The following is a 20,129-nucleotide window of genomic DNA, read 5'->3' as shown; positions in this document are numbered from 1 at the left end:
TGACAGTGTCAAAGGCTTCACTGAGGTCTAACAGAATGAATATGTATTGAGTCTGTCTTTACTTATGTTTTGCTGGCCTGGTTTGGAAATCCTAATGTCAGCAACAAAACCAGATTAAGTCAAATTGTAAAATGAAACAGTAAAAGAACAAGATTTCAACATGTAAATATCACAGACCTGTTTAATAAGCAAGTATTACAGAAAGCAGACAGGACTCACCCACCACATTCTCAATTTCAAATTCAGGTCTCGGGTTCCAAGGATAAAAAGCAACTTAGCTGCTATTAATCTACTAATGACTTTAAATTTAAACAAACATCTACAGGTTTAAATCATAGGAAGAGCAGTTACAATTTGCATCAATGATTTGGAAAGTGTAAATGTGGTTTTAATTTTTATGTGAATTATATTTGATCTAATGTGTCACGATGAGCTCTTACTGCTATATTGTTTTTATTTGTACAAAGTTTAGTTTTGATGGCTGTGTTCTTTGTGATGCATTTTCAGTATTTTGTCATCCGTCTTGTAAGCCTGCTTTATTCTGAGCATGGTTTGTGGGAAAGCAGGAATCAAGTTAGTTTCTGGGTAGCATAGTCGAGTTTGGCACAGTGGTTAGTGGTGCTACCTTCAAACTCCAAATCTGTTGGTTGGAATCACGACCTGAGAACTATATGTGCAGAGTTTGCATGTTCTCCCTGTGTATCTGTAGGTCTGACTCCCTTTTCCCAAAGACTGCATGTTAGATGATTCTCAGTTGGTCTGGCAGGAGTGAATGAGTGTGACAGATAGAAAATACACTGACAATTAGTTTGTACAGTTGAGGTTGTACTGTAAACATAAAATCACTGCAGCCGTGCAAAACAAAGATTCAACCAGTCTCATCTTTGGAAGTGCTTTCTCATGTTTAATAATAATAATAATCATAATAATAATAAACAGAGGAGCTTCCTCAGATGAGACTGAGTAGTGTTCAGAGGTTAACTTTGAGATAAATTTAGATTCGCATTTCCTGATTCTGAAACGGCAAAACTGAAAACTTCGTATGAAGATACGTGCTGTGCCTTGTTCTTAAGCGAAACTCAAAGTATTATAGTTTTTTTTTTATTTTTTTCTTTCAGACTATTATGTGCAGACCAAACCCGCTAGGAAGCGCTCATTCGCATAACTCCAAATGTCACACGCCTTCCTCACACTGTGGAGGGGCGGGGCCAGAGAGCCACTCCGGTGTCAGTGTCCTGAGAGTTTGAACAGACTGCTTGCCTGGCAGAGTGCGCGCGTTGAAACAGAATTACAGAGAGAGAGAGAGAGAGAAGAGAGGAGACAGAGACAGAGAGAGAGTGAGAAAGACGGTGAGAGAGAGAGAGAGAGAGAGAGAGAGACAACTGCCCACAGAGAACTGCCCACGATACCAATAGGCGAACCTAACGCTGCAAAGCACCCGCCGTCCGGCCAGCACGAGACGCACAACGGGAAACATCGGGGCTGATTGTGACAATGGCCGTGGAGGAAGAGGGGCTGCGAGTTTTTCAAAGCGTCAAAATCAAAATAGGTAAGTGACGGACAGAAGAGAAACAGCTGGAGACAAATACGTGCGTTCGTCTTTAAACATCAGCAGTCATTTAGCATGCTGTAAGTGACTCTTACGCGATGTCTGATGTGGTTCGCGTGTGGGAATGTAGCGGAAAATCCAGAAGCATTTTTTTTTTCTCTTTTCGGTTTCTGCAGCGCTGTCAGAAGTTTTGCAAGGGCAGACTCGCCTTATAACACAGCGGGTGCAAATGGGATATGCATTTTATATATCTTTTAAAAAATCTGATATTGCTGCACCTCGGGCAAGAGAGACGGGCTACAGTTATGAGGGCTTTCTAAAGAGATATTGACGTAAAGATGGATGAAATGTTATTTTGTAGACAGATTACTGACATTTTGACGCCGGGCAGATCATCACCGAGATGTTGCGTACGGTTTTAAGTTTGAAAAACGAGGGATTGTTTCCTCTTGGAGAGTCTGTTCTAAAGTTCTAGCGGTGTTCAATGGAAGAGAACTTGTTCGACAAACATACCATATTCGATTGACCTATTTTTTCAACACTATCTATCTATCTATCTATCTATCTATCTATCTATCTATCTATCTATCTATCTATCTATCTATCTATCTATCTATCTAGTAAAATAGTGGCAGACGCTGTCACTGTCGGTTCTCCTGTAGCGCTGAATGAGTCATTGTGGTTTGCAATCCCTTGTTTGCTTTCGGAAAACTAATGACAAGAGACAGTTTCTGTAAATTATACAGCAAACAAATAAACAAACGTGTAAGCAAATACATAAAACAAATAGATAACAGCCAACGTTGAAGCTGTGTTAGCTTCAAGAACCTAAATGGTTGACCAGTATAGCGAAGGGTTAGGGTTAGCTGATGGGAACCATGTGTTGTGCTCTCTTTTTGTAACCCAACACCAGGGCCGCATGGAACATTTTACTGGCCTAGCGATCTGTTTGAAAGTAAGATGTAAACAACAATAATGAACGGAATAAAAATGGAAATTGGAGTAAGACTTGGTACATCACAATGCTGAACGGGAATTTAACGATCTGTGTGCTGGGAAGGCAGTTACTGCGGAAACTTTGGGGGATCAGCTGTGTAACTTTGTAGATCTATCTATCTATCTATCTATCTATCTATCTATCTATCTATCTATCTATCTATCTATCTATCTATCTATCTGTCATGTCTTTTAGATTTATCTGTCAAGCTTGCTTACCCTTTGTATTTACTGTAACAGTTTTCTGAGTATTCACCTGTTAAAGGTCAATAGGACCTCTTCTTCTACTGCTTTTCTGCATTTTCTGTTGTATTGCCATATTTACATTCACTCCCCATTTTGGCTCTCTGTATATAGTAGTCCCTTTCAAATCTGCTATATCTGCTTTAACCCGCATGTCTACCTTTTTGAGGTGGGCTTTCAGTTGCATTGTCAATTTTTTTTTTATTTTGTTATATAGTGCCTTTCACAGACAACTCATCCTATTCTCTGCACATGCAGAAAGCCTGTTTTTTTCTGTACAGACTTGCATTTAGGTGAGCTCTGTTTATGGTTATCAGATTGCACATGCTGTTTTTATCTAGCATCCTTCACTAAATCCTTTTCTTGCTTTATGCATTTACTTTGCAGCTGATTTTTGTGTACCATTGTCTAGCTTCTTTTGGTTGTTTTATAAGTTAATCTGTACATCTTCTGATGCACTGGGACACAACATCTGCAATGTGGTTATTGATAGTTTCAGGTCTCGTCCAGTTTCGTTTGTTTTAATTATATAGTACCTTTCAGAAGGAATCTCTCCATATTGTCTATCCTGCCTTGCCTTGAAGACACACATTTATACTTCTGAAGTATTTGTAGTAGATTTTTTCAGCTTTTGACCCCCTCTTTGTTTATACAGAATATTGCAAGTGAAGCCCTCTCAAAATGTTTGTAGCTGAGCTTTTGGTGATATTAGATTCTTTTTGATTTTGAAGCTCTTCTTTGTCTTATTTTATGGGCTGTTCGCTTGAGCACACTTTATTTCTGAGGGCCTCCTTTATATCTCCAAAGTCCCCTTCAGAAAACTATAATTCACTTTCTTGCTGTGATGCATAGATTAACGTTCTTCTGAACAACTTAGATGGCTAACAAGTAATGCAGAAGTAATGGAACAGCTGGCTAAACTTGAGTGTGTGTGTGCGCGACTGTAGGCTAAGCTGGGCTGACCTGACATTCTGTTCTTAACTCTTATCTTGTGCTCATTTTTGTTAATACAGACTCCAGCTGGTTAGGAGAATGCAAACATTAAAAGGGATGGATGGATTAAAGATATGCATGAAGGGTGAAAGTAAATCCATTACCTCTTCTTATTTGGTTTGTCAACACAGAGATAGCTGGTGCTTATTCTGGTAGCACTGGGCACGAGACAGGATGTCAGTCTATTGCAGGCCACATTGAAACTGATAAATTTAGTGTATCTTAATGCACATGTCTTTGAGATGTAGAGAAGCCATTTTACAAAATAAGTCCATTTAAGAGGGTAACCAATGGAGGACAATGCATTAAGAATTTAAGAAAATGCACCTTACATCATCACAAGACTAAGTCACTGAGGAAACAGAGTACACAAATAAGTCATATTAGATACGATTAGTGAAATTATCTAAGAGTTCACGCTTGAAGATCAATGGTGGAAAATGTATCACAGAAGCAAGTAATGATGCCCTGTAGGCTTGCTGTGTGTAGTCTGTGGGTTGATGCAGAGGTGCACAGTTGAGGGCTTCAGCAGAATTAGGATTCTGCTTGCCTTCTTTAGTGTTATGACTCACTTGTGGTTGCATTTGTTTTATTTCTCAGGACAGGGTGGAGGTTGTTTTGGTTTTTGTATAAAGGGAAATCAAAAACTCACCCCACCGTAAAATTAGAAAAAAAGAGACAAGAATAAAGGTGAGTGGCAAATTTGTGGTGAGATGGCACTGGTGGCATTTTGTCACATGTGCCATGTAACACTGGAATCAACCAGCCTTGCTCATTTCAAGGCTTCTGCAGCTATTACAAGGAGATATTGACCACATAATAGGAAGTTTCAAGATGGCCAGTGCTGCTTTTTGTATTGGTATTCACATTTTCACATTCATTTGCTTGTATCTGAAGTAAGGTTTTGTACTGTTGCACACTGCAAGTGCAGCAGAGTTTCTTAAAGTGTTAAAACAGTGGAAATCAAATTCATTTCAGAGGTTTTGAATTTCTTGTGTGCCTCTTAATAATGAAAGAGAGAGACATAAAATGGATATCCAAATAAACTGTTCTGTCATGGGTGCTTCACAGCTGCAGTGAAATTCTAGGATGGCCACTTCATGTGTGGAGTTAGTTCATTCTCTGTGTGTCAGCTCAGGTTTTCCTCCTATCAACCTATAAATTTTAGTTGAATTGGAAACTCTAAATTGTATGCATACGATTGTGTCCAGTGACAGATAGAGTGGGTTCTGATGATGGAGGTTTTACTTCTGTATGTAATATTTTATGCTGTCACTTGCTTTCTTGGAACCTGTTGATGTTATTCACAGGTTCCCCTGACTGTTTGCTTTAGGTATTGGTTCTGATCAATTCTGAGTATTATATGTTCTTGTAGATGAAAAGCCCAAATGTTTGCTTGGCTAAGTCGGCTGCTATTCAGTCTTTGTGTGGAGTATTTAACTCACCTTCTTGTCTTGTGGGACCAACATATGGCGAGGGTGTCAACTGTATGAAACATACCTTAGTACATTTGGATTTCACTGAGAAAGTTGAAATTTATTGAGCTTGTCATGAGAAAAGCACTCTCAGTCAGAAAGTCTCCTTTAGCGCGTCTTCTTCCCTTCCCAGTCTGAGCTGAGGACTCTAGCCTTACAAAATGGACTCTTTTGCATCGGTGATTTATCAAATCAGCAGTACAAAAAAGGCAAGTTTCGAGGAGTTGAGTGGAACAAGGCTCAGGTTAAATGAGTCCTTCTCAAAAGTTCAACTGAATAATGGGATTTATTATTCTTGTCGAAGTCAAGGCTATATATACACTGTGCCTATAAGCAAGGCGTGTTCTTAGTCACCCTCCAATCCTGCAGATGTCACTAAACATCAAAGACAGTGATAAGTGATAAACTGTGCAGCTCACTGAAGTAACCAACTGATCACTAAAATGTAATGCTTTATTTAATCAAGCAACCACAGTAACTCTCTGTATCCTTCTTCTTGTTCTTCTTCCCACCACTGTCTCTTGGTTTTATTCCGAATACTTAGTATAATTTTGTACTTGTACTGGTGGTTTTTGATGTGGAGGATTCTGATCCTTTCATTAATTGCCTGAAATTCATAATGGCTTAGATTTTGTTTTTAGTTTTGACACATCTTCAATGTATTAGGTCCTCATTTGCCACCATTTTGAAATCTTGTTTATGGGTCTGCTTTCATGCATCTCTAGGGGTGTGGCTTAATTAACATGATAGGATAAAAGGACGGCTAGGAATTAACTTCCTTATCCGATCTGCAGATACCAAAATTGTCAAAAAGCTTTGTGCAAACTCAACTTGCATGTTACTTTTGGTTTTGACATCTTGCTTGTTCTCTTTACCTTGGATTTTGTCCCTCATTTTGGCTTTGATTTCCTTTTGCTCTTGAACCCTTTTTTGATTTTCTACAAGCATTTTCCAGTTTTGCCCAAAAAGCTTATGTGCCAGTTTGCTGAGAGAATGTATCCTCTTTCTTTACCTATCCTCCATATCCTCCTCCCTCACCTCTACCAGATATCCAGCCCCAGCATTCCCATCCTCAGATGTCTGTCTATGACAGACCATCTCCATCCTTTCTCACTCATCTCTCCCTCTTTTTTCATAACCACATGTCCGTAACATCTCAGTTCAGTTTCTCTAATTTTTTTACTGGTCTTTATCACTCCTAACGTCCTCATTCCTCAGTGTCTTCATCAGCAAGATACCAAAAGTACACCTCAGCATTGTCATTTGTGTTCTTTTAAGTCTGTCTTCCTTGTTTTTCATTTTTCCCCTTGTCATACCTTTTTTTTAAGGAGCAAAAACATCACAAATTACATTACTTGGGAATTCAGTCACCCACTTTCCTTTGAGTGATCACAATGAGTGAGTTTACATGTACACACAAAGCCAGAATAAGGTGAGTAATCTACACTGTGTGCACAATTATTAGGCAAGTTGTATTTTTGAGGATTAATTTTAATATGGAACAAACACAGTGCTATCAGTCAATCCAAAATGTTAATAAACCTGAAACCTGAATGTTTCACAACGGAAATGTGAGTGTGAACATCATCAGGGGAATACATATGTGCGCACAATTATTAGGCAACTATTAGTGTGCAGATTTATTAAGCAACTAAAGGAAAAATGAAAATTTTCCCATCTCACTTGTTTATTTTCATCTGTTATAGTGAGAATAATAAACAAACACCTCAAAATTTACAAATAAACATCTCTGACATTTCAAAAAAAATCAATCAATCAATCAATGACCAATATAGCCACCCTTCTTTCCAATAACAGTCATAAGCCTTTCCATTCATGGAGTCTGTCAGTTTCTTGATCTGTTGACGATCAGCTTTTTGTGGAGCAGTGACTACAGCCTCCCAGACACTCTTCAGAGAGGTGTATTGTTTTTCTCCCCCGTAAATCTAGCGTTTAAGAAGTGCCCACAAGTTCTCGATAGGGTTTAGGTCAGATGAGGAAGGGGCCATGTCATTATTCCTTCATCTTTAAGGCCTTTACTGGCTGGCCACGCAGTGGAGAACTTCGATGCAAGTGATGGAGCATTGGCCTGCATAAAAATCATGGTCTTTTTCCTGTATCACTGTTTGAAGAAAGTGTCTTCGAAAAACTGGCAGTAGGTTTGGGAGTTGATTTTGAGTTCATCTTCAATGCAAAAGGTCCAACTAGCTCATCTTTAAAAATACCAGCTCATACCAGTACCCCACCTCCACGTTGGAGTGGAGCTCTGTGCCCATTACTGATCCACAGGTCCATCCATCTGGTCCATCAAGAGTCACTCTCATCTCATCGGTCCATAAAACCTTTGAAAAAAATCTGTCTTCAGATATTTCTTGGCCCAGTTTTGACGTTTCAACTTATGTTTCTTGTTCAGTGGTGGTTGGGTTTCAGCCCTCCTTACCTTGGCCATGTCTTTGAGCACTGAACACCTTGTACTTCTGGGCACTCCAGGTAGGTTGCAGCTCTGGAATATGAAAGTACTGGAGGATAATGGGTTCCTGGTAGCTTCACGTTTGATTCTTCTCAAATCTTTGGCAGCTAATTTGCGTCTTTTGTTCTCAACACGTTTCTTGCGACCCTGTTGACTATTTGCAACAAAATGTTTGATGGTTCTGTGATCACACACCAATATCTTAGCAATTCCAAAAGTGCTGCATCCCTCTGAAAGACTTTTTACAATTTTTGACTTCAGAGTCAGTTAAATCTCTTTTTTGGCCCATTTTGCCTGAGGAAAACTAGCTGCCTAATAATTCTGCACACCTTGATATAGGGTGTTGATCTCCTTAGGCCACACCCTCCCTCATTACACAAATACACATCACCTGACGTGCTTAAATCCAATAAGCATTCAAGTTAATACAGCTTGGAGTTGGAATATACGCATAAAAATGATGATATGGTCAAAATACTCACTTGCCTAATAATTGTGCACACAGTGTAGTTAAGACAGAAACCTTTTTTTTCTTAAAATGCCCCATTTACATTTGCATGCCCACTTAGGAAGTCCTCCTTTGGCAAAACACTCTGTTGTCATAAAACATCATCAATGGCCTCTGCGAATCCAAAAAGAAGCATGCAACCTGTTTATCCCGAGACTGTACTCCTGGACTTAGCAGTGTCTGTTGTAAAATTAAACAACCAAAAGCAGAAAAACAGTTGGGGCACCAGGAGTTGACCCCAATATATTGTAAAGGATTAATCATTTTCACAAGTAATAAATTGAAACATGAGCATTTTTATATACGTGAGTCCATCTAGAGAACCTCCTCCATGATGCAGGTGAAGGATTATAATTAGTGATGGGTCGTTCTTGAACGATCCGTTCATTTTGAATGAATCTTTAATGTGACTCGGGAAGAACGAGTCGTCTTGTGGGAGTGACTATAGGAGTGAACTTCCTATAGTTTCTGTATTGGAATTGATTTACCTGTTTCGAGTCTTCGGGTTTTTCCAGTCTTTCGTTCATCACGTGACAGCCCCATAAGCTTAACCTAGTATGCAGTCTGAGCCGGAAACAGAATTGATTAGTTCATCTCGAGTCTTCGGGTTTGAGTCGTTCGTTCATCACGTGACAGCCCCATAAGCTTAATCTATGCAGTCTGAGCGGAAAGAGAATTGAACGAAATGACTCGAAAAATGATTCGTTCATTTTGCTGAACGAGACTCAAAGGTCCGAGTCGGTAAAATGATCCGAATTTCCCATCGCTAATTGTAATTGTTTGGGGTAGGAAGAGGTGGGTCTGAGAGGTGAAACCAGAAGTGACCTCAAAGGTCCTCGACATTTTCAGCTTATAGTTGGGGATAAATAAGGGCAAGATGTGAATACCAGCACCCCCTCTCGACTTGGAGTGGAACTAACATGCCCACACAATCCCTTCAAATGCCTCCTACTTATATGTGTGTGACAACTTTCAGCTCATCAATATAAATTTAGCAGTTTCTGAAATGTTAAGGCAGATTATTTCAACCAGGAGAAGGAATAATGAGATTGCCCTAGCATGTGTCTCGGACATTTGTTTTTGTGGACTCTTCCACCCTTTTTCAACCTGTGGATGATGGATGTGTGTGTGAAGCAAAGGCATTCACAGGTTAACAGAATGAAACAGGCATGCACAGACTACAGAATCTTCAACTGCAACCCAGTTAAGGATTTACATGGCCACATAACTGGGTTACTTGTTGAGAAATCTATGTGTATCAACCTGGTTTCTCACAGACCAAAATCCTGATTTCTGTAACCATAATAAGGTTATACTGTACATGGCATTTTTGAAACTGGGTTTCTGTGAATAAAGTGCATGTAAATACACTCAATGTCCCCTACTTTGATTCTCTGGTTAGTTTTCATAGCTGCCCGCATGTAAAGAGCCCTCTGCACACTTTCCTGTAGTCACTTCACTGTTGTGAGGTTTTGCAGGTTGAGCAGCCAAGGTACAAGTTGGCATGAATAATACAGCAGCTGTTTGCTGGTCCGACTTACAAGGGTTGCCTTTCGCTCAGGATCCTCATTCATATCCCAATTTGGGCCCTGCAGTGTAAACCTCAGTACACCAACGTCAGTATTTGGCACCAGTTTTTGTATCTGGTTAAATTAGTCACCCACTGTGGTGTCTATTTCGAGACACTGGTGCTGGCTTCCATGTTGCAACCAGATTTCTTTTTTGCCTCTTTCTAATATTAGGCCGTGGTTTCCATGTCTGGTTAAAATTTGCTTTTTCTGCATTGGTTGTCAGGTCCACGTTGCACTGCTTCCTCCAATAAATTCAGTCAACTTTATATACTGGCTGCTGGCACCATGATTAACACTGCTGCTTCACCCCTTCAAGCTGAGTACACTTGTAGTGTGTGTGCAGCTTGTATGTATCTCCGCAGAGAAGAATGTTTCAGTATTTCAGCACACTTTAGACAGACCTGGTGGGAGATGCGTGCCCTGTTATGGACTGGCATCCCATCTAGTCCTGATTCTTCACTTGTACCCAGCTGCAAAAGTGAGTCCCAGAAATGGATGGAGAGATGTGTGTTTGGCCTTTGCATTTAATTTGGTGTTCTGCTTATGTTAGGCAGCAGTGGGGTTGACATGGCTGGGTGCACATGGTTTTTGGTTCTGTATTCCATTTAACATTATATGTAGTATTTGGCTCTTCTAAGAAGACTTATAATTAGTTGCTTATCTTCACCCATCCAGGCATTCTCAAATTCTTTTTATCCCAGAAGCATGCAGATATCTGCCCTGAACAGCAAACCAGGTTATCACAGAGTAGCCTTTTCTTCAGTTTCTAGTTATGTGACCAGTACAAGGTCGCTGGGAGGTGGGCATGTGTAGAGATCTTGTGCCTCACTAATATAAAGCTTTGATTTTTGTATCCGGTTTCTACTCCTCACTGCGTTTTTTTTTAAACACTCCTCAGTTCACACGGTCTTCCAACTGCAGCTTTTGGCCCAGTCACCCAGGCCTGCGTGGGCTGACTGATCTTCTGTCATCATTATCTTTGTCTTGTTTCAACTGTTTGTGTTTGTGGTCCCTCCTCTTTCTCAGTTTTTCTGCCTTCTCTCATCACCATTTGAGACATTTGGTAAAAGCCAGGTGCCCGAATGGGGAGTCCATTAAAAAAGAAGGGACCTACAAAATGCAATGCTTTCTTGTTGATCGTTTGTCTCCTTCAAGCCATCGATGTCTGATAACTCACATGTGCATTAGCGTCACTCTTGCTTGCTAGTCGTGGGTCAAAATAGGCTTCAGTGGTTTCAGGGGTGCAGAAAGTAGCCTTATTGTTCCCTGGAGGGTGGCCCATGATGTTCATTTTTATTGGTTAGTGCAAAGGTGAAGGCCACGCAGGATCCTCCTTCAGAGAAATCTTTGAAATTGGAGTCCTACCACATCCCCGTAGACTTGGAGAAAATCAGAAAGGGGAAATTTAAGAGCTTTTTAGTACACATGAAAGGATCAAATTCTGTTTGCTCTTCTTGTAGAAGTGAGAGCTGGCTTTTGGCGGGCATGAGTGTGTCAGCTGTTCATTGCATTTCACCGGTGAGTCTTCCATGCGTTTGTTTGCCTTTGGCTTTTCCGCAGCTGTCAGATTTTCTTGTTTTTTTCTTGGTTTGAACTCTGGGTCTGTACCTCCAGAAGAGTCTCCACTTGGCAGATGTTATATGTCTATAGGAAGAGGCTGCGGGTCCTGAGAGTTTCCCTTATCAAAAGAATAAAGAAATGCTGTATTGAGGTCTGACTGCAGTGGGTGAAGCATAAACACAGTGTCGGCATTAATTAGCAAAGACTGAGAGGGGACAACCTTATAGACATGTGCAAAAACACAGGATGTCTGTAGGTCACAATTTGTGATCCTCTGAAAAGTTGGAAGTCACAGTGTTTAACATTTAAGAAATGACCATGGTGTTCTCAAATGACGGCATGGTCGACTCACTTGAGTTACCTGCTACTCTTTCCTTTTTAATCCCTGCCTTCCTCCCTCTGTTTCTCAAAATGTGCCTGTGGCATTTGGCATAGTCTCAGTTTCCTTCCTTCTTCTCAAGTGTCTTGTGCCAGAGGAAGGATTACTGGGGGATGACGTTTCAGGGCCTTCTAAGACTTGCTGCCTGTTCTGTTTGGGATTCCTCTGGGGCGAGACGGAGAGGGTTAGCTGTCGGCAACATCCTGCCGTGATTCACTGACTCGGCGGAAAACAGCGCAGGCCCACGCTAACCAACAGTGCTTGAAAGTTCATTTTCATTCACAGGCCTGTAGATCTGCCATGTCCCGCCTGGCATAACTGATATTTTTTAAAGAGTTTCTTGACTAGGTGGAAAGTGCTAGAGGTCAGCATTTAGAAAACAGGTTTTCTGTGACACATCATAAAAACATGTGAGGTACTTTATTTAATGAAGCTGACCTTATGTGTGTGAATGAACTCTCCTGTGCCTTGTACCCATTATTTCCAATATAGTCTCCATGAGCCCAAATTAAAGCATGCAGTCACAATAATAGAATGGAGCCTTAAATTCTTAAATTTAATCTTACATTCATTTTCTGATTCCACTTTCTTCATTAAATGATCATAGGAAGGTGAAGAAGGTATAGCCTTGGAACTTACCTTCAGTATAATGCCAGTCCTTTGCCGGGCACACATACGTGCACAAACACATGCCAGGACCATTTAGAGCTGTATGTGTTTGAAATGTGGGAGGAAACTGGACCATCAAGAAAAATTCACTGAGAGAAGGGGAGAACACATAGAATCCACCAGGCCCATAGAGCTCTGAGGCAGCAACACAAAACACTGTGCTTTTCATTTTTAATCACTTATGATAAATGAGATGTGACAGAACAGGTGCTAAACTCTGCCATTTATGGTATGAAAATCATTTAAACATTTACATGAAAACAAATGGTGAAAGAATCTACGAAAGGCAAGTAGAACATATTAAAGAGTTTTGAACATATAAATCAGGGGTTCTTAAAATTTTTAACACTAGAATTACCAGAGCCTACAAGAAAGCTCATAAATCCAGCCCACCTTAAATCCATTCTCACCTCTCCATCAGTGTCTTTTGTCCTGTAAATGTGTCGATTAACAGCAAGCAGCCTGGTATCCCATCCCCCCACCCACTGCTGCAGTTCATTTCGCAAAGAAGTTTCTCAGTGCTCAGTGTTTATCTTCGAATGAAGTGTTGGAGCTTTATAGGGTAAAATAGTACATCCTCATTTGGAATACTACATTTCATGTGTATTCTGTGTTAGAAACAATCTATGTAAAACGTAGTTAAGACAGAAACGTTTTTCATGTTTTAGTAATAATTGAAAAAATGTAGACATGAAATGTATAATTTGTAAAGCCTGAAATACAAATATGAAATAAACACTTTCAGAAAAGGTACAAGTGTAACAAAACAAGTGCACTTTTATTCAAGAATTTAACTGAAGAAAAAAGAAAGCAGATTATGGTAGGCGGTTGATGCGACAGCTTGCTTGGGGCAATGTTAATAACTGCTGACTCCCAATCAAGAGCTTCTGGGTTTGATGCTGGCAGCTTCTCAAGTTTACCGTTTTGAGTAGAGAGCTGCTATTATTGTTAATATTATACAATAAAAACATACATTTGATTTACATCTGTAACAACCCCTGTAAATTTATAGTGCTTGTCAAAGTCAGCATTTTTTTATTCAGTTTTATTCTCTGTCGCATTCACGCTTGTCCCGATCTGACACTGATGTTTTCAAATAAAGATGCGCTATAACTGAGGTGAACTCAGATCGGAGAAAACAGAAGCCCTCCCCGCAAGAAACGTCCATTCACATATAAGAACAACACAGCTGCACCAGGCGTAAAGGCGAAAGTCCGGCATCATACTGCCAATCACCTGTCCTTCAACAGCACGGCTTACAGAGCTCACCAATGCTACACCGTCCAGATTTAAACACAAGCATGGTGTATGTGCCCAAAAAAAGTCTAACTGCATTCTTGTGCCATTGCTCGCACACTAAAGTGTCAGCAGGTATTTTTTGTGACATTAAATGTGGAATTTGTGAGCATGCCCTTGTCGATCAAACAGAGGAAGCTCTGCAGTCTACTTGTGACTTTACACTGTAGGAAAATAAGTAAATAAATCAAGATAAGTAACATTCGATCTGGCTTTTATATAAGTAACATATAAATGCTTCTTATTTAAAGACCATCACAAAACATAATCACAAACATGAGTTTGCACGAAACGTTGGCGAGCTCTCTAAGCCATGCTGTTTCTTTAAAGGACAGGTGATTGGCAGGATGATGCCGGACTTCATCCTGCATTCAAACAGTGCCATCTTTTGCTTTTACGCCTGGTGCAGCTGCGTTGTTCTTATATGTGAGTGGACGTATCTTGCGGGGAGGGCTTCTGTTCTCTTTCTTTGATCTGAGTTCACCTCTGTTATAGCGCGTCTTTATTTGAAAACAGCTATGTAGTAAATAACATTCAATCTGGCTTTTATGTAAGTAACATAGTGAAAAGATTCCAAATTGCAAGCTTTCGAGGCAACTCAGGCCCCTACTTCAGGCAAGATGTAAGTAACATATAAATGTTAAAAGTCTGACAGCATTCTCGAACCAATGCTTGCAAACTGAAGTGTCTGTGTGCACTTTTCGTGGCATTACACGTGTTTTTTGAGCATGCCCGTGTCGCTCTAACATAGGAGCTTTGCAGTGTACTTGTGACTTTCTTGTTTTCTTCGGTTATAGTCTTGAATAAAAGTGCACTTGAATTGTTATATTTGTACATCAACATTTATATGTTACTTACATAAAAGCCAGATTGAATGTTATTTATTTGGATTTATTTACTTACTTCCTACAGAGTGCAGAGCTATAGCTTGTCTTTATGTGAAAACAGCAGTGTCAGATGGGTAGGGGGGGGTAGGGTAGGGTAGGGGATCGTGAACGTGACTGAGAGAATGAAACTGAATATTAAAAAAAAAAACAAAGCTAACCTTTACAAGTATCTTACATTTACACCGGCCATTACAGAATGAAATCAAATGAATGTTTTTATTCTAAAATAGTAAGAGTAAAAGCAGCTCACTTCTCAAAGAGGTCATAGTAAATGCGTGTCAATGTCGCACCCTAACACGTGTTGTTTTTCTGCAGTTATATTTTTGAATAAAAGCGCACTTGTTTTGTTATATTTGTACCTTTTGTGAAAGTGTTTCTTTGATATTTGGACTTCAGGCTTCATACATTATAAACTTCATGTCAACATTTTGTCAATTATTACTAAAACATGAAAATCATTTCTTTTTTAACGATGTGTTTACATAGATCGTTGTAGACATGGAACACACATGAAATGCAAGTGTTCCAAATAATAATATAGTATTTATAAAAGGTGTCATTTTGCTTGACTTCTTACTGTGTACAACTCCAAGCAACTGACACGCAGGTAATGTGATAGCAGACTGCTTGCTGCTTATCAACACATTTAAAGGACAAAAGACGCTGACGGAGAGGTGAGAAGTGATTTGAGGTGGGACGGATCTCCAAATTTTTTCGTAGGCTCTGGTAATTCTAGTGTTAATCTGAGGGCTCAAATAAAAAAATTAGGAGTAGCCCAGAAGGGTAAAATGTATTGTAGTCATTGTTGAAATGGAGAGTGTATAAGCGCATGCCTGGGATGACTGTTTCAGTTTTTAACTGTTTATAAGATCAGTGGTGCCATCCATTTCATCAGACAACAGGAACATTATATGAAGAACAATTTATAGGGATAGACAGGTGGACATAGCCAGTGATTTCTGGACTGTGGAGGAAACAGAATGGAACATAACTCTACAGCCCTTCAACCTCCTTAAACTCAGTTGAATGGTCGTGGCAGTGCATACAAACATGCCATATATGATTTCAGATACTCTACATATGTATATAGCTAATTATAATGGTGACATTATGATATGATGGGATTCTGTCCGAAGGCGAGAAGAGGACCAAAAGAAGAAACATTTGTCAAACCAGGAACAACTCTAAATCATAAATCGTAAACAAGAAATCTAAGTCAGAGAGAGAAACAGTGGAATTGAAAATCAGAGAGTAGAGAAAGAATGTGCATTTCATTTGATAGAAATTTTATCCCATTCGTGGATACTGAATTAAGCTTTGTGCTGGATTTGAAGGGCTGCACAGACGACGTAAGACACTGTGTCATGCTACCTAACTTCCATGGCAATCGGGAACCACGTTTGATAACAAAATAATATCACAACTCGGTGAATAATTGTTATATTCAGGAAACATAACTGCAAAGATCCCACACAGAAGAGGAAAAGTAGCCAAAATTCCAATATAGTCTGTTGTCCTAGAAAATATGTAGTGTAAGAGAGAAAAAAAATTCTCAAAGTGCACACCTCATGACTGATGGCGATAAAATGATTGTTTAAAATGTATTTATGTAAGACTAGCTGTCCTCTGCGGCTCCGCCCGTGTAGTAGTAAAACAGGACAAACTTTTAAAATATAGCTGCCAATGAACAGGTACCCTCTAAAAGACACGTAGCTGTGATCTCTCTCTCAAAAATGTCAAACGTTACTCTTTAACAATCTCTAGATGATAATGTCTGCTGAACAAACAGGTATAATAATAATACATTTTATTTATTTGTATGCCTTTCTAAACACTCAAGGACACCGAACAATAGACAAAACACAGATTATAAACAAAAGTAAAATACAAAAGTTAAAATCAGACAGAGCAACTGCAATCAAAGAGAAAAAGCAGTCTTAAACAAATGAGTCTTAAGTTTAGATTTGAAAGTGAAAATTATTCAATATTTCTAAGCTCAGGTGGTAGTGAGTTCCAAAGCTGGGGAGCAGAGCAACTCAATGCTCTGCTTTCCATTGTGGTAAGACGGACGATGGGGACAGTCAAGTGGATGGAGGAAGAGGATCTAAGGGTACGGGAGGGAATGGCAACATGGACGAGGTCGGACAGATATGGAGGGGCAAGTTTGTGGATAGCCTCAAAAGTGATATGGTGAATAGAGGGGGTTCTAGTAATGATGCGGGCAGCTGAATTCTGGACCAATTGAAGCTTATAAAGAGATTTGCAAGAAAGACCAAAGAAAAGGGAATTGCAATAATCCAGATGAGAAGTGACAAGGCTATGAACAAGGATAGCAGTAGTGTGGGGAGTGAGGGAGGGGCGAATACGATTAATGTTACGCAAGTGGAAATATGCAGACCGGGAGATGATATTGATGTGGGACTGAAAGGATAAAGTACTGTCAAGGATGACATCTAGACTCTTAACCTGTGGGGAAGGGGAGACAGAGGAATTATCAATAACAAATCAAAAGTGATCAGTTTTCGATAATGTTGATTTTGTACCAATGGGGAGAACATCTGTTTTGTCACAATTTAATTAAAGAAAATTTGAAGAAAACCAGGATTTGATTTCTGCTATACAATCAATAAGTGACGAGGGTGGAAAGGAAGCAGTAGGTCTGCTAGTGAGATAGAGCTGGGTGTCATCAGCATAACAGTAGAAACTAATGTTATATTTACGAAAGATATTGCCAAGGGGAAGGAAGTAAATAATGAAAAGGAGGGGCCCCGGACAGAGCCCTGGGGCACACCTGAAGTAACAGCGGTGGGTTGGGATGTGAAAGTTTTAAGCTGAACAAACTGAATGTGGCCTGAGAGGTAGGATCTGAACCAATCTAGTGGAGTGTGGGTAATGCCAATCGAAGATAATCTATTGAGAAGAGTAGTGTGACAAATAGTGTCAAAGGCTGCACTCAGATCAAGAAGGATAAGAATAGTACCGTATTTACTCGTGTACCACGCAGCCTCGTGTAAGACGCGCACCCTAATTTTTACAAAGAAAATCACAAAAAAAGTTTTGCCCCATGTACATCATGCGTTGTGATTGTATAGGAAACGTTTAGAGAGAGATCGCTGTTGGGCAAGAGCGCGACCAAGAGAGAACACGAGTGCAAGAGCAAGTGAGCGAGAGAGAGAGCGTGAGTGGGTGAGCAAGCGAGTGAGAGAGGGAGCGTGAGTGGGCAAGTGAGAGAGCGCGAGTGTGCGAATGAGAGAGAGAGCGAGCGAGCCCAAGCAGAAGAAGTAAACATTACAGAATTACATTTCTGCGTGTATGACGCGCACCTGATTTTCTGATGCTAATTTTCGGGAAAAAATGTGCGCGTGGTACGTGCGTAAATACGGTAATTAAACCAGAATCAGCTGCCATAAGGAGGTCATTAGTAATTTTTATAAGTGCCGTTTCTGTACTGTGGAGGGAACGAAAACCAGACTGGATCTGTTCATACAGATTATTTTGAGATAAATGAGAATTAAGTTGAATAGCCACTATTTTTTCAAGAATTTTGGGAATGAAGGGTAGATTAGAAATAGGACGGAAATTACTGAAATTAGTCGGATCGGCACCAGGTTTTTTCAGTATTGGGGCTATTGCAGCAGTTTTAAAAGATGAATGAACAGTACCAGTAGTGAGAGAAGAGTGGATTATAGCAGAGATAAGGGGGACTAGAGAGGGGAGGCAGGCTTTGACCAGAACTGTAGGGAGTGGGTCCAGTTGACAGATGGATGGCTTAGACTTGCAGACGAGATCTGAGATTTCTGAGAAGGTAGGAAGCTGACAAGAGAAAAATAAGTGAGTTGGTGGGTGAAATTCAAATGAAGTACCTGAGAAATCCGTACAGAGAGACTGATGAATCTTCTGGATTTTTTCATCAAAAAAGGACATTAGGGAATTGCAAAATTCAGTTTAGCAAAGGTGAGAAGGTAAAGAATCCGGGGGTTGTGTGATATTGTTAAGTAGCGTAGTATCACTAGCTAAGCTGAGGCAAGGTATGCTCCAACATGTCGTGAGAGGTACAGGGACTTGAACAGAGGCTGGCGTGTGAGTGAGCCTGGCTCCCAACCCCTGACGTCCTGCATTCCCCTGCCTCGGCATGCAGCCTGTCTCTCTGATTCGCCCAAATAAATCGGTGCTGCAACTGAACTGTGATACTTAGCTTGATAAAGAAGTCGCAAAATCAACCAGAATGTTGAAGCAAATCATAGAAAAAAACCCAATCTAAATCCGTTAAGTAGTTCTCTCGTGAAAAGCGGACAGACAGACATACAGACAGACAGACATTGGTTTTTATATATATAGAGATGACTTGACAATAGAGAGTTAGACAGCAAAACTTCACTGATTTCCAATAAAAAAAATTGTCAAAGTGGCAGTGACAAACTGTTCAAAGTAATACTTGTGCATGGTTCAGTTCATATTTTAATATTTTTTAATTTTAGAAATTAATTAATTGATACCTTCCACAGACATTTAATCAAAAAACAAAGTATTGGTAAGCTTTGCATAGATAATCTGGTTGAATGTGATTTTCTATCCACATTTTGCTTTATAAAAAGGCTAAAACTGATAGGTTCTGAGCTGAAGGAGATACCATTTCAAAAGACACCATGTTGGACTCACTTTTCAAATTTTGCATCTAGAATTAAATGTCAGTGATTGATTTTTAATTCATAAATAATTCAAACCCCTCCCTGTGCAGGGTAAAAGAAGAGATGGTGAATAGAAATAGCTTACAGTCAATCACAATGGATTTGACAATTTATAAAAAAAAATAATATGAAAAGACCTGAAAAGCAGGGGCCATTTGTGACTTCAAATGTCAAAAAACATAATCTTAAAATTCATTGTAAACTTAACTACAACCAATAAAGAGAACAGGAGTTCTGTGGCTGTACCTCCTAGAGTAGTACAAGTTTTAAAGTAAACGTGCAGTAGCAATCAAATGATTTGAACAGACTGATAGGAAAGAAGTTAGGAAATCAACCCTGCGTGAAGTAGTTTTAGTAGCACAGAGTTTAGTGCTTTAGCCTCTCTGCTATGTTAGGATTGGAGCTTCATTTTGATTTTTTGTGTGTTTCCCTGAAGCTGAAATACTAATCTTGATGTAATTTTGAGGGCTTTTAATACACAAGGAATCAAATCCTGCAATTAGTATTTTGTGTAGAGCTTTGGTTTAATATTTTTTTACCATCTTTTCTGATGCAGTTTTCTATTTGAAATGGTGTTGCTATTTTGTGGGATTTGCATTGTCCATTTACATGGGGAATTCCCATGAAGCACCAATACCGCACTGCTTGTAGTGTCATCGATGAGTATGTAATAAAGATCACCCTCAAATAGTTACTAGTCTCCGAAATTGGCCCAAACTTAGCATACTACTTACTTTGAACCTTTATCACTGGTATTTTGAAACAAAGCCCTGCTTATAAAGTTCGATTTGGCTTTGAAATATCGTTCTTTTTGACTTTTGGTTTTGACCCTTGCCTTGCCCTTT

At 39.7% G+C, this 20,129-nt stretch overlaps 1 protein-coding gene across 2 annotated transcripts in view; it reads left to right on the top strand.

Moving 5' to 3' along the window:
• Window positions 1–1,223: 1,223 nt before the first annotated feature.
• The window catches only part of rasa3 (RAS p21 protein activator 3), a 290,025-nt gene continuing 271,119 nt past the window's right edge, over window positions 1,224–20,129 (top strand). Inside the window, exon 1 of one of the 2 annotated variants that reach the window (XM_039744665.1) lies at window positions 1,224–1,549. In XM_039744665.1, the coding sequence (XP_039600599.1) occupies window positions 1,495–1,549 (55 nt within the window). In that variant the 5' untranslated portion in view covers window positions 1,224–1,494. The remainder of the gene's footprint in view (window positions 1,550–20,129) is intronic. The other variant, XM_039744666.1, reaches the window with a different exon arrangement.

The sequence above is a fragment of the Polypterus senegalus genome, chromosome 2 (genome assembly GCF_016835505.1).
Source record: "Polypterus senegalus isolate Bchr_013 chromosome 2, ASM1683550v1, whole genome shotgun sequence".
NCBI classification, from domain to species: domain Eukaryota; kingdom Metazoa; phylum Chordata; class Cladistia; order Polypteriformes; family Polypteridae; genus Polypterus; species Polypterus senegalus.
Note: the sequence above shows the minus strand (reverse complement) of the source record. Positions and strands in the feature narration are given on the sequence as shown.